The 13,082-nt window shown below is 46.7% G+C and overlaps 1 protein-coding gene across 1 annotated transcript; it reads left to right on the top strand.

The window, feature by feature from the left end:
* Positions 1–229: 229 nt before the first annotated feature.
* On the top strand, positions 230–9,332 carry LARK (RNA-binding protein lark). The gene is given in 4 exon segments (NM_001082079.1): positions 230–292; positions 856–1,279; positions 6,009–6,685; positions 9,164–9,332. Coding segments are annotated over 2 exon segments (1,080 nt in total). The 5' UTR covers positions 230–292; positions 856–867; the 3' UTR covers positions 6,677–6,685; positions 9,164–9,332.
* The last annotated feature ends 3,750 nt before the right edge of the window (positions 9,333–13,082 follow it).

Consider the following 13,082-nt stretch of genomic DNA (forward strand, 5'->3'; position numbering starts at 1 on the left):
CCCTCTCCCAGAATGGTGATTGGCTGGCTGCGGCCAGGGGCGGGCTGACCTCCGCTCCGCAGCAGCGTCAGCCGCTGGCCCCGCCCCAGCACGGGGCGGTCGTTTGTCTGAGGCCGCGGGATTGGCCGCCCGGCTCCCGCGAGGCGCAGGGGAGGGCGGCAGCGCGCACTCGCGCGTGCGTGAGCTGGCGCGCGAGAAAGGGCCCGGTCGCGCCGAGGCTCGAGCGGCCGTCGCCATTTTGTAAGGTTCTCTCTGACGCGGGAGCCGCCGCCACCGCCGCCGCCACCCGGAGGTACGAGGGGGGCCTGTGGGCGTGTGGGGAGCCTGCGGCCGGGCCGGGCCCTCGCGGACGGGGATGGGTCCGGGTTTGAGGTCCTCGTCCTGCGGCGGCAGGGCCGGGGAGACAACGGGAGGAGGCGGGGCCGCGGGCCGGAGGGGCGGGGCGGGGGTCGGGCGAGCCTTTGTTGGGGTGAAGGAGCCCGGGAGCGGGTCCCGGCCGGGAGCCGAGGGCGCCCCGTATTCGCGGAGACCGTGGAAGGCGGGCCCCGCGGAGGAGAGGCGCCGGGTTTGCCTCCACACCGCCACCGGGACCCCGGGAAGCCTCTGGCCTTCCGCTCGGACGTTCCCTGTTCCTGCTGCGTGGAGACGCGGCCCCGCCGCCCCTCTTCCTCGGCGCGCCTCGTTCCGCGAGGCGGGCGGGCTGCGCGGCGCACGCCGACCCCGACGTCCTTTGGCGCGGCGCGCGCTGCTCCCTCCTCCCCGGAGGGGACTCCGTGGGACGGTCTTGAGGGCACCCGCCACTTCGTGGGGTTAAACTGCGCGGCGCTCCCCACCCCGGCCCTGTCTCCCTGCCAGGCTCTCGTCACGATGGTGAAGCTGTTCATCGGAAACCTGCCCCGGGAGGCCACCGAGCAGGAGATCCGCTCGCTGTTCGAGCAGTACGGGAAGGTGCTGGAATGCGACATCATCAAGAACTACGGCTTCGTGCACATCGAGGACAAGACGGCGGCCGAGGATGCCATCCGCAACCTGCACCACTACAAGCTCCACGGCGTGAACATCAACGTGGAAGCCAGCAAGAACAAGAGCAAGGCTTCAACCAAGCTGCACGTGGGCAACATCAGCCCCACGTGCACCAACCAGGAGCTGCGGGCCAAGTTTGAGGAGTACGGGCCTGTCATCGAGTGTGACATCGTGAAGGATTATGCCTTCGTGCACATGGAGCGGGCGGAGGACGCGGTGGAGGCCATCAGGGGCCTTGATAACACAGAGTTCCAAGGTGAACACCCTGGGGCCTGGCTAGCGAGCTGAGTGGGGTCTAGCTCAGACAGGCAGGAACGTCCGGCCGTGGGGGGGGCGGGGGCTTCAATTCTGTGTTAATGGAAATAATGGATTGTTTATTGCTTGTAAACATTGTTTGCCATTGAGGAATCAAATACTTCCTCTTTCTGAGTTTGCTAAGAGGTTCCTTAACTAGACAGCATCAGAAATTACGTTATCCTATGGCTTCATTGAGTGCTGTCGGAAGCTTAGAGGATGACGGCTTACCTGTTTCCCTTACGACCAGGAAGTCTCATTGTTCGAGGGTTAAATGCTTAGGATTTATACTCTTCATGGCCTGCGGTGATGGGTGGCCTTGGGAAAGAGGAAAAGGAGAGTAGCCCTGTATTATACATCTGGGTGGTGAATCTGAATTGAACGGGTGGGGAGATCTTTGAGGTGCCCACATTTGTTCAATCTGTGGACTGCAGACAGAGCCAGAAAGCATGCCATGGTGGTTCTCCACGTGCCATTGCCCTGAAGGGGAAGAAAGGCAGTCTCAGAAAATGCCAGGTGTCGTGAGGACGATGGCCGGGCTGATGCGGAGATTCCAGTCGGGGCATCACAGCGAATACGGCATTGTTTATGCCGGTAGTAGGGTAGTAGAGGTACGTGTGGTGGTGTTGATACCAGACGAGGGTGTCTGAAGACTGGAGAACCATGCTAATTAGGCAGCCACTAGCCACATGTGACTAGGTAAGCAATTAAGGGTCCTCCGCTAAGCCTCGAAAACAGAATGGGAGAAAGAGGAAAGGAAAAACTGACCAGAAAAAGGTAAGAAAGTTTGGAGCACCATTAGGTGTCCCTAGCTTCAGCCGGTTACTCCCCACGCTGCTTGGCTGCTTGGCCTTTAGGTGCTCCTTAAAGCAAAGGTGGGGAACCTTTTAGGGCCAAAGGCCGTTTGGATATTTACAGCATCATTCACAAGCCATACAAAATTACTAGCTTAAAAATTAGCCTGCCGGAGATCAATTGAATTTTGAGTCCTGCCTGTGGTTGCCTTGGCAGGGCCAGACCAAATGATTTTGCAGGCGATGTTCCCCACACAGGGCAAAAGTTTCAGGTGCCTGCTACTTGACATCGGACGAGAGTTTCACCTCGCTGTCCTTCGTTTTCTCCATTTGCAAAGTAGTGTTGCTGACTCCTGCCATACCTGCCCCACAGGACGGTAGTGAGGCTGGCGTGAGGTAATAGATTGGAAAGTGTTTTCACAGCAAAGGCACTGTGGTGAAAGGTGCATGGCTGCAGCCATGTTTCTAAGTATGTTCAGAAAGTTATTTAAGCTTTATTTACATGTCGTGGGTTTTTTATATAAAATGAGCAAAAACTCTGCAGATACTACATGCCCTTACCTTTTTAATATGCAATTGAATAAAAGGAAAGAGATAAAAATATGTATAAGGGAAATCAGCTAATTGGAGATCTGGCTTAGGGTGAGTGTGTGTTTTAATACTCTTATAAAGCAGGTGTGATTAAGATGTGGATATCTGAGTAATGCAGTGGATCCATGAGGTTTTTTAAAATGTCATCTCATTGGGAAGTGGATGGATTGAAAAAGAAAAGTTTAGTTTATTTAGTTTTCATGTTCTTTCCCTGGCTCCTCTGGAGGGAGCATTCTACTCTGAGTTTTACATACAGACATTTGTATAACCACCTCTGGTTTGGTTTTGTTTTTTCCCCCAGATGACAAGAGAATGCTTAGTGTTGGGTAGTAAGGTTCAGTTTTACAGAACTCTAAATGCCAGTTTGACAGATTTAAAGCCATTTCAGTCATCTAATGAGGAGTGACCTCTTGAAAGTGCCACTTGGGTCTTTTGAGCCATTATTTATATTTACAGCCACTGTTTCGGCTTCTGCGTAGTGTGACTTCTGAGAGCAAGCAGCAGAGAAGGGAACTGCTATCTCGTTAGCACTCACTTTGCCTAGAAGACCCTGAAGTTCTCAAGCACTCCAGTCAGGCAGCTGCATTGAGAGTCAGATTTCCTGTGTCTCGTTTTGTCTCTCATATTTGTAAACAAGCATGAAGCCAGAGTGCTGTGTACTGTGGCAGCCATAGCATAGCGTCCCTGCTCTTCTCTGGAATCCGGCACATGACAGGAGCTCAGAAATCAGGACCCCAAGTTTTCCACATGTCAACATCTTAATACTCTTCTCCGTTTAGTTTTTTAAAGAAATACTTCTGTTGGGCTGGTTTTGGAAAATGGTGGTAGCAGATTTTAGTACCCTTTGGAGATCTGAGTCTTTAAGCTTGTGGCCTGTCCAAGTGTAGTAACTCTCTGCTCTATTGCTAATGGTAATACAGAATTGCAGGCTATTTTAATTATTTATAAGACCTTTGCTTAAAAGCCTAGTTATAGCCTTTGGAAAGACTTTAAAAAAAGAAAAAGTCTTTTCTATTACAGATCTTTCAGTTCTAGGTGAAAATTTTTACTAGCATCCTTTTCACAACTACAGAAGTGGATTTTGCCACAGATGTTTACAGACTTAATAATAACCACCTTTGAAAATAAGAAAAGTAGAAATGAAGATTGGCGGTAGTAAGAGAAACATCAATGTAAAATCATAAAAATAGAGTACAAGTTTAATTTTCTTCCCTTAAAAGTGTTACTGCTGGGTCTGTGGATTGGCTGTGTTTCAGAATTGGCGTAGTTCTCTAACTTCAGAATTAGAACAGTTTGTGTCTCACGCAGCCTATAATGTTACCATGCAAGTTTGAAAGCCAAGTAACTTGTAATCCTCTAAATTATAGGAAACTTAACGTTTGAGGTATAAATTAGAGCCAAAACACCCTTAATAATGTCTAAGAATTATGATGGGAGTTTTTACATCTGAAAACAGTGGGGTGTTTAAAATGATGCTTCACTGAATTATTGCCATTTGTATTCTGTCACTGCTGCTGATGGATGCTGCTTGTGTATTAGTTACTGGAGGTCAAAAGCCTGAGCATCTTTATTTTGTAAAATAATGGGCTCCAGGTTGGAGGTAGCCGGTACTAGAAACTGGGGTGATAGGAATCCTGGACACCCCCACAACTGAGTTTGACTGAGGTGATGCTACTCCACTAACCTCGCTCCCCTCCCGGGGTCAGTGCATGGTGCTGTTCTGGCTGCCATGCTGAACTGGGCTGTTCCCAACAGCATAGTGGAGCATGAGGCCTCCTGTCACATAGCTGCATCCAGGACAAGGTCTGTCAAAGAGAGCAACTTGTGATCGCAGAGGGGGAGTCTGTTCAGAGCAGCCCTCCAGAGAGTGACAAGAAGCCTTTGTTCTCTACATCTGTACTAGCTGCCTTTTGGCTACAATTTGAAATACATTGACTTGCTCTCCAAAGACAGAGGCTGTTTGGGACTAAATTACTGCCAGAAATACTACTTTTCTTAAACTGCTTTTAAGAGACTGGATGCTGGCTGGCGGCACAGCTCACTAGGCTAATCCTCTGCCTGCAGTGCCGGCGGCACTGGTTCTGTCCCGGTTGCCCCTCTTCCAGTCCAGCTCTCTGCTGTGGCCCGGGAGTGCAGTGGAGAATGGCCTAAGTGCTTGGGCCCTGCACCCACATGGGAGACCAGGAGGAAGCACCTGGCTCCTGGCTTTGGATCGGCGCAGTGCGCCAGCCGTAGCGGCCATTTAGGAGGTGAACCAACTGAAGGAAGGTCTGTCTTTCACTGTCTACTCTGCCTGTCAGAGAAAAGAGAGACTGGATGCTTTGATCAATGAGTCAGTGGGTTTGATGGTATACAAGCTGTGAGCAAAAATGGTTTCTCGTCTTAGCTATTCCTCGGTACTGGTCGTTTCCTGGAAGTACTGAGTATGGATGTGGGTTATTTTGTATGGGTGCCCAGAAGTCTTTAGGTTTATGCCACTTTTTTCTTCTAACAAGTAGATAATCCACTATACAGAATCATAAACTACATGGCAACACTGATCTTCTCATTACATGGAAACACATTGTCCTTAAGAAACCAGTACTGTTTTAAAATCTTGCTAATTTCTTATTGAGTGATCTTGGTCAAGTGGGTTTTTTTTCGCCACAGTAGGGATGGAGACATCCTTGTAGAGAAAATAGGAGTAGGGCTGAAATCAGGAGGATCTTACAGCGCCCAGAGGCACTGGAGATGAAGCAGATGAGGAGCCAAGTATGACCTATGTACTAACAGAGAGCCTTTTGGTGACACTGCAAAAATTGCTGGCGAAAACAAGATGGACAGAAGATTACTGTGGTTTTTAAGCTTCAGTAAATGCTCACGTCCTGTGGTTCTGAGTAAATCAAGAGAGGTGGGTAAGATGCCTTCCAAATCTAGCCGAACTGGTTGGTTGAATATTTGATTTGGAAGTACTGGCAGGTTTTGAATTTTTGGAATTAACAATAGTCTTAGCAGTGAGAAATGGAAACCTTTTGTTTCTGTGTTTGGAGGGAAAAGGGAAAATTGTGCAGCGAGAAACAGGAAGGAGTCTGGTCTCTGTGCAATCAGAGTATTGACAGGTCTCTGGGGACTTAAGTTTTCTGGCTCTCGTCTGTATTAAAATTTCAACTACATTTTGGAGAAGGGATTGCTTAAATTGTGGGGGTGGGAGAGGTTAAAAGGAGTGAGTGTATGTATGTGTATGTTAGGCCAACTAGTTCATTTTCATTTTGGGGAGGATAGTGAATGTCAGTGAAGTATAATAAATCTTATATTTGTTTCCTCAAGGCAAACGAATGCACGTGCAGTTGTCCACCAGCCGGCTTAGGACTGCGCCCGGGATGGGAGACCAGAGCGGCTGCTATCGGTGCGGGAAAGAGGGGCACTGGTCCAAAGAGTGCCCAGTAGACCGTACAGGCCGCGTGGCAGACTTCACTGAGCAGTACAATGAACAGTACGGAGCAGTGCGCACACCTTACACCATGGGTTATGGGGAATCCATGTACTACAACGACGCCTATGGAGCACTGGACTACTATAAGCGCTACCGAGTCCGCTCTTATGAGGCAGTAGCAGCAGCTGCCGCAGCTTCCGCATACAACTACGCAGAGCAAACCATGTCCCACCTGCCTCAAGTCCAGAGTACGGGTGTTACCAGTCACCTCAACTCCACTTCTGTCGACCCCTATGACAGACACCTACTGCAGAACTCTGGCGCTGCCGCCACCTCGGCTGCTATGGCTGCTGCCGCTGCCACCTCTTCCTCCTACTACGGAAGGGACAGAAGCCCACTGCGTCGTGCTGCAGCTGTGCTCCCCACAGTCGGAGAGGGCTACGGTTATGGGCCAGAGAGCGAGTTGTCTCAGGCTTCAGCAGCTGCACGGAATTCTCTGTATGACATGGCCCGGTATGAGCGGGAGCAGTATGTGGACCGAGCACGGTACTCAGCCTTTTAAAAACTGGAGGTGAGAGCTGGGTGGGTGTGGTTAAGAAATTCCATTTAGTTCCCCTGAATGAGACCCATACTTAGTAGAGGAGGCCAGGGCCATCTGCTGTTGGGCGGTGTTCTGTCCATGTTAGTCCTTACTGTTTCCCACGCTTAGGCCAGAGGTTCATTTGGCCTACTCAGATTTTCATGTGTGACTCAACAAACTTGGTTTATTAGAATACTCTCATCAGTTGTAAGCAGACTTGGGGTACAGAAAAGCATTTAAGAAAGAATCATTTGTTGTGACCCTCTGATTCATCCCCAGGGTGGAAAACCTTTTTTTCTGCCAAGGGCCAGGTCAGTGTGAAAATTAGCCTGCTGTAGATGGATGGGACTGCAAGGCCCACCTGAGATTTCCTTGGCAGGGCCAGACCACATGATTCTGTGGGCCTTGTACTAGGCCATTCCTGATCTAGACAGTCAGCCTGATACTTTCTCCTTTTAAAAAGAAGGGAATTAAGCCTTCTAGAGGTAGATCCAAAACTCAAGCTCAGACCTGATTCCAAAACCCTGCACTCTGCACTGCAAGTCACTATGTGTTAGGCTCAGGTTCAGTAGTAATGATGCCACAGTGAGTATTACAACATTAGGCTTCTGGTTGACCGTAAAACCTTACCTTGGGCCATTAGCCTGTATTAAAAGGAAACTTTTGACAGTATGCAGAAGGCAGATAAAGGCCTGTGAATGTGGAATGTTTAGTTGCCTGGAAGCTGCATGTTCTGCCCGTGCAGTCCTTTTCCTGCTAGCAATGCAAGCAACTTGCTCTACTCAGTCACTGAAACCCTTAGCTGCGAGTAGCCTGTGATGCCCATCGTTGAGAGCCTGGTACTTCCCATTCTCCTAGCAGTTTGTTTTTAAGAAACATTTAAGGAATTCAACTGGTAAATTTTCTGTGTATAAAAATCCCATAGGTGGCGACTCAAAATTTAATGTCTCCTACTTTAGGAAATGTGTACCGAAAGTGTTAGAAATGGCAGTAATAATTAGGAATATCTAGAGATCAATAAATCTTTTCTTCCAAGTGGAAATGGTATCATGAGAATCTTATATTCTGACATTTTCCCTGTACCTTGAACATCACTTGAATTAAGAGTCCTAGTAGCAAAGTTCAACTGAGTTACCGTAGGGTTTCCAGTGTTCCTAACTGGTGTTATATATGGAAGATGACAAAGCTATAGGAATTTGGTCTTTGTGTGAAGTAAGAAGTAAATACGGCATGAAGCTGTGATAATGTATATCCTGGATGGCCAAGTATAGCAAGACTTGGGATCTCCTGAGGCCGTTGTGTAGCAGTGTATGTTCATATATGATGTGGGTAGTCTCCCAGCCTGTAGCGTTTTTACAATTGAATTATCATGAGGTGGAAAACACCTCTGAGGAAAGATGGTGTCAGTCTGCCAGATAACTTCTATTTCTCTCAAATATGTTTCAGAGTTAATTCTTTAAGTATGCTTTGGTCTTTAAAGGGTATGGCTGGGCATTTGAAAAGTAAATTTTGACTGACTGCGAGCAGTGATTGTTCAACTAACCTCTTTTTAGTGATGACTTTTAAAGAAACTTACCTTCCAGGTGTGAACCTCAGATGGACTGAATAACCCTGAGTTGGTTGCAGTCCCAGGAGCCTGATGTTAATGAGGCTGCCAGGATGAAATACTCCAGAACTGCTGGGGAGCCAAATTCGGGTCTCACCCTAGCAGAACTGATCCAAGAACGTCACAACTTTTGAAGTCGATTGGCACAGATCAAGACCAAGATTTGGCCCTTTGTCTGTAATAAGTAGAGGAACTTGGTGTGAGTTAACTTTTATTTTCCCCCCAGCCATTGGTGTCTGGAGTTCCCATCATCAGTGGAAGAATTAGAGAATTCTGGGAATGATTCCTCTTTTGATTTGGCAAGGGAGATTTGCTTGGTTAGGAGAACTACTAGAACTGTGGCTCTAACCTGACACCGTGACATGTAGATGTGTGCAATGACCACTTTGCTCCTCAACACCCTATTCTCAGCGACTGTCGTTTCTCAAAGTTTGTTTGCTATGAAACACGTTCAGAATAGTACAATTGGCCTTATTTGTGATCTCAGCATCTGCTTTCCTGAACCCCAAAATTAAACTGTTGTTTTGGATAATGTATGTATACCCTTTGTGGCACCAACATTAGCTCTGTCATAGAGGTCATCTTGCCTACAAGATGAGTAAGAAAATGAGAATGATGTATTTATCACTAACACAGCAGGCTTCCAGCTAGACTGCATCCTGTGCTAGGTGCAGATTCCTATGTGTATCTGTTAGTAGACTCCTAGGTAATTACATGGGATGTAAGTTTGATCCGGTCTGACTTCATTTTGTTTTGTTCTTTTTCTTCCCCCTGGAATACAGGACGGGACCAGGGCCCTTGTACTCGGACCCAAGCTGCTCTCCAGGCATTGTGTAAGCCTCTTGTGTTGTGCTCTCTTTCAGGTAGGATAATTGCGGACTGAACCCTCGGGCTGCGGTCATATATGAGAACTTGCTCCGCGCGGTCCCCTTTGCCGGGATGTTTCCATTGCTTCATGTTTCAGTAAACAAAGGAGTTTGTGACCAACTATGTTTTCTTTCTTAATTTAATTCTTCTAAGTTGACTTTTCTTTCCTCCTGATACTTGTCTCTGTAGCCTTTCACTCTGTTCCTTATATTCTCAGCCTCTGAGCAGCCCTAGGTAAGGAATATGCTGGCATCCCCTTTTTCCTGTGCAGTGGAGCCCTTCTTACCTGGCTTTCCCTAGGAGTTGAACCTTCTCCCTGCCTACCTCCAGCATCTCCTCTCCCTTTGAAATTACCACGTAGTGGCAAGCAGCCTTTATTCTTCTCTGTTAGCTCTGGACTCTAACACTGAAGCCTATCTTTCAGAATTGCTAGGACCACTGGGGGTTTTGTTGTTGGTTTTTTGTTTTTTTGTTTTTGTTTTTTTTTTTTTTTCATGTCTGACCTGTGATCGTGGTACAGCATTAGCTGAAATTTAGCCTTGTTTTATTCCACTCCTCCCCCCTTTTTTTATTTTTTGACAAATAAACGTTTCTAACACTTAAGTGTCTTTGTGTTTGTGTGACTCATTTACCACTAGTATCTTCTGATTCTTTCCTAGTTGTGCTCAAGCTATAAAAGTCAAATGAGTGAGTCTTTGAAATTTAGTTGGAGGATTTAGTGAGGTGGGTAATACAGATTCAGTACTAGATAGTGAAGAGTTAGCTATAATCTTGAAACACATTCGTAGTCAGAGACCGCAGGCCCCCACAGGAACCCCTGCAGCACGCTGAGCCGGAAGACCCCAAAGACCTGTCGGGTTGACTCAATTTTACTTCAGAGCTTCCTGGCGTGATATAAATATGTCTCCTTTTTATAGATATTTTTTCCTTTTTTAATTTTGGAAATGTAGTTCATTTAAATTTGCTTCCAAGTTATTCAAAGAGATCTCTCTTCCCGAGATGGTGATATTCTGGGAGGATTACACTTTGACTAAAGTATGATAGATCAGAAGAAGGGAACTGTAACACTTTGGGCAGAAAATTACTGATCAGAAGCAACATTGCAATGTGTGTGCTGTGATTTTTTTCATTAAGACTTAATGGGCATTTACCAGTTTATACACCCACTAAACAAGTTTATGATAGACTCAACCCTACTTAAGACTTACTGTTGCTTCTGGAAACAGTGACATTCAAATTCTGACTAAATGTGCTTACACAGCACTTTCCTGCCTATTTTACACCTAAAACAGTCCTGGCACCTGAAGAAAATTCCTGCCTAATTGTTTTGAAGGTGGAGGGAGGGAAGCACTGGGGATATGAGGTTCTACAGAGGTGAACCTTCCCCACACTCACAAGTGCTAGAGCACACGAAGGCCCACGTGGGCTTCAGCAGTGTCCCGGGAAGGCAGGATTCTTACTGTTCTGCAAAAAGGAAAGCTTCCTTGTGACTGATGTGCACGGTCCATCGTTACTACCCAAGAAAACGAGTGATAATGGAGGTGTTCTCCATCTGTACTGTCCAGTATGTGGCCGCTAGCCACACGCTGAGTACATAGCTGGTACGTTTGTAGTTTAGTTATAATTAGCCACATGTGGCTAGTGATTGGTGACTATTGAAGAGCAGTTTTGATGACAAAATAACTTTCATGAGGTAAGGAGAAAAAGTCTTGCAAAACGGTAGATTTTTCCCTTAAAAATTTCCTTCCCCTCTTCAAAACATAAAACTTAGGAAAGGAGTAAGTTTTCTTCCAGTACAAGAGGACTATTTTGTTGGAACAACAAATATATGTATTTCTAAACCTCAGTTCTTACGTGAGACACTACATCAAAAAAATATATTTTTTATTTGCCCAGACCAAGTTTCTCAGCTCATTTCGAATCCCATGAGGTTTTTCATACTAAAAGCTCCTGAATTTACTTACCAGGTATTTGAATCCTGTGAGCCAGGATCTGGGCACATGGTGGTGAGATGAGACCTTAATTATATTTGTGGAAGTAACTACGCAGGAATAAGCACAGGTTGATATGGTAACATTAGCCTGATTGGAGGAAGTTGTTTCAAGTGGAGGCAGCTGCACCTGTGAAGGTCTGTGATTAGGAAGATCAGGGCAAGCACTAGGAACCTGCAAGGGCACTGTGTGGTAGAAGAAATCTTGAGAGAAGTAAGCGGGAAAGAATTGCTTTTTATCCCAAGAGTAACTGGAAGCTGCTGGTTTTAAGTTCAGAGTTAACCAGATGAGATTCGTTTTTCTTAAAAAGATCATTGGCTGGAGAGAACAAGAGTGAGTAGCATTGTAAATGTGAGATTTGTCGACTGTTTAACAGGTCTTTTCCCCCAATCATGAAGTCAGTGGAATTGATGTTTTAAAGGGAGAAAAAAATCATGCATAAGGACACGGGGGTGAGGCTCCCTGAGGTCATGCAAGCCATGAAAAGGAACATGCTGTCTCTTCTAGCCTAACATTCGCTAAAGCACCTGTTGTGGGGGCAGGCCTTGGTCCTTCACAGATCTTAAGTGACTACTGAGAATAGTATGGTAGTTAGGAATAGAGGTCTAAAGCTGGAGTTGAGGTTAAAATTGCCATCACCACTTAATTTGCACTCAAAAGATTAATAAGACTTGTCATAACATCTTAACAAATGATATAAAATAATAATTGCTGGGGCCGATGCTGTGGCATAGTTGGTAAAGCCACCGCCTGCAGTGCCAGCATCCCATATGCGCACCCATTCAAGTCCCAGCTGCTCCACTTCTGATCCAGCTCTCTGCTGTGGCCTAGAATAGCAGTAGAAGATGGCCCAAGCCCTTGGGCCCCTGCACCCGCGTGGGAGACCCGGAAGAAGCTCCTGGCTTCAGATCAGTGCAACTCCAGCTGTTGTGTCCAATTGAGGAATGAATCAGCAGATGGGAGACTCTCTCTGCCTTTCCTTCTCTCTGTGTGTAACTCTTTCAAGTAAAATAAATACATCTTTTTTAAAAATTGATAATTGCTGAGATATATAAAACCACTGTTGGGAGTACAGAGAGGCAATTATGCAATCCTGCTAAACTCTATCTGTGCAACACTGAAACTTTAAGAACTTTCTCATGGGGTAGGCATTTGATGTAACACCAAAAACACAACTTGGGTTGGCTGCATCCTGTACTGGAGTGCATAGTTTTAAGTCCTTGCAACTTCCTGCTAATGCAGGAAGAGACCTGGATTGAGTTCCCAGCTCCTGGTGTCAGGCAGGCCAGCCCCTTGCCATTGTGGGCATTTGGGGAGTCAAACCAGTGGATGAAAGGTCTTGTCTCTGCCTTCTAAGTAGATAAAAATATGGGGACTGGTGTTGTGGCACAGCAGGTAAAACTGCCACCTGTGACGCTGGTACCCCAGACAGGTGCCAGTTTGAGACCTGGCTGCTCTTCTTCTGATCCAGCTCCCTGTTAACATACCTGGTAAGGAGCAGAAGATGGCCCAAGTGCTTGGGCCCTTGCACCCCCATGGGAGAGCGAGACAAGTTACAGGCTCCTGGCTTCAGCCTGGCCCAGCCCCAGCCATTTGGAGAGTGACCCATGGAAGATCTGTGTCTCTTAACTCTGCCTTCAAATAAATTTAAAAATAAAAATGCAAATATTTGTGTGTGTGTATAATATATATATATATATATATATATATGTATGTATTCTCTTTTAAAACTTAACTGTCCTCACCAGTAGCCTCCAGGAATGGTGTACGTCTGTGAGGGATGATAAATGCCTAGGGAATGTCCCTGACTCATTTTGGGGAAAAAAATAATACCCCAGGCCTTCATTTCCATGAACTTCCAGAGCAGTCAGCTATTTTGAAGCAGGTTCTGAGTATCCAACTGAGCAAGGCCCAGCTAGAGCAG

The sequence above is a fragment of the Oryctolagus cuniculus genome, chromosome 1 (genome assembly GCF_964237555.1).
Source record: "Oryctolagus cuniculus chromosome 1, mOryCun1.1, whole genome shotgun sequence".
Classification (NCBI taxonomy): domain Eukaryota; kingdom Metazoa; phylum Chordata; class Mammalia; order Lagomorpha; family Leporidae; genus Oryctolagus; species Oryctolagus cuniculus.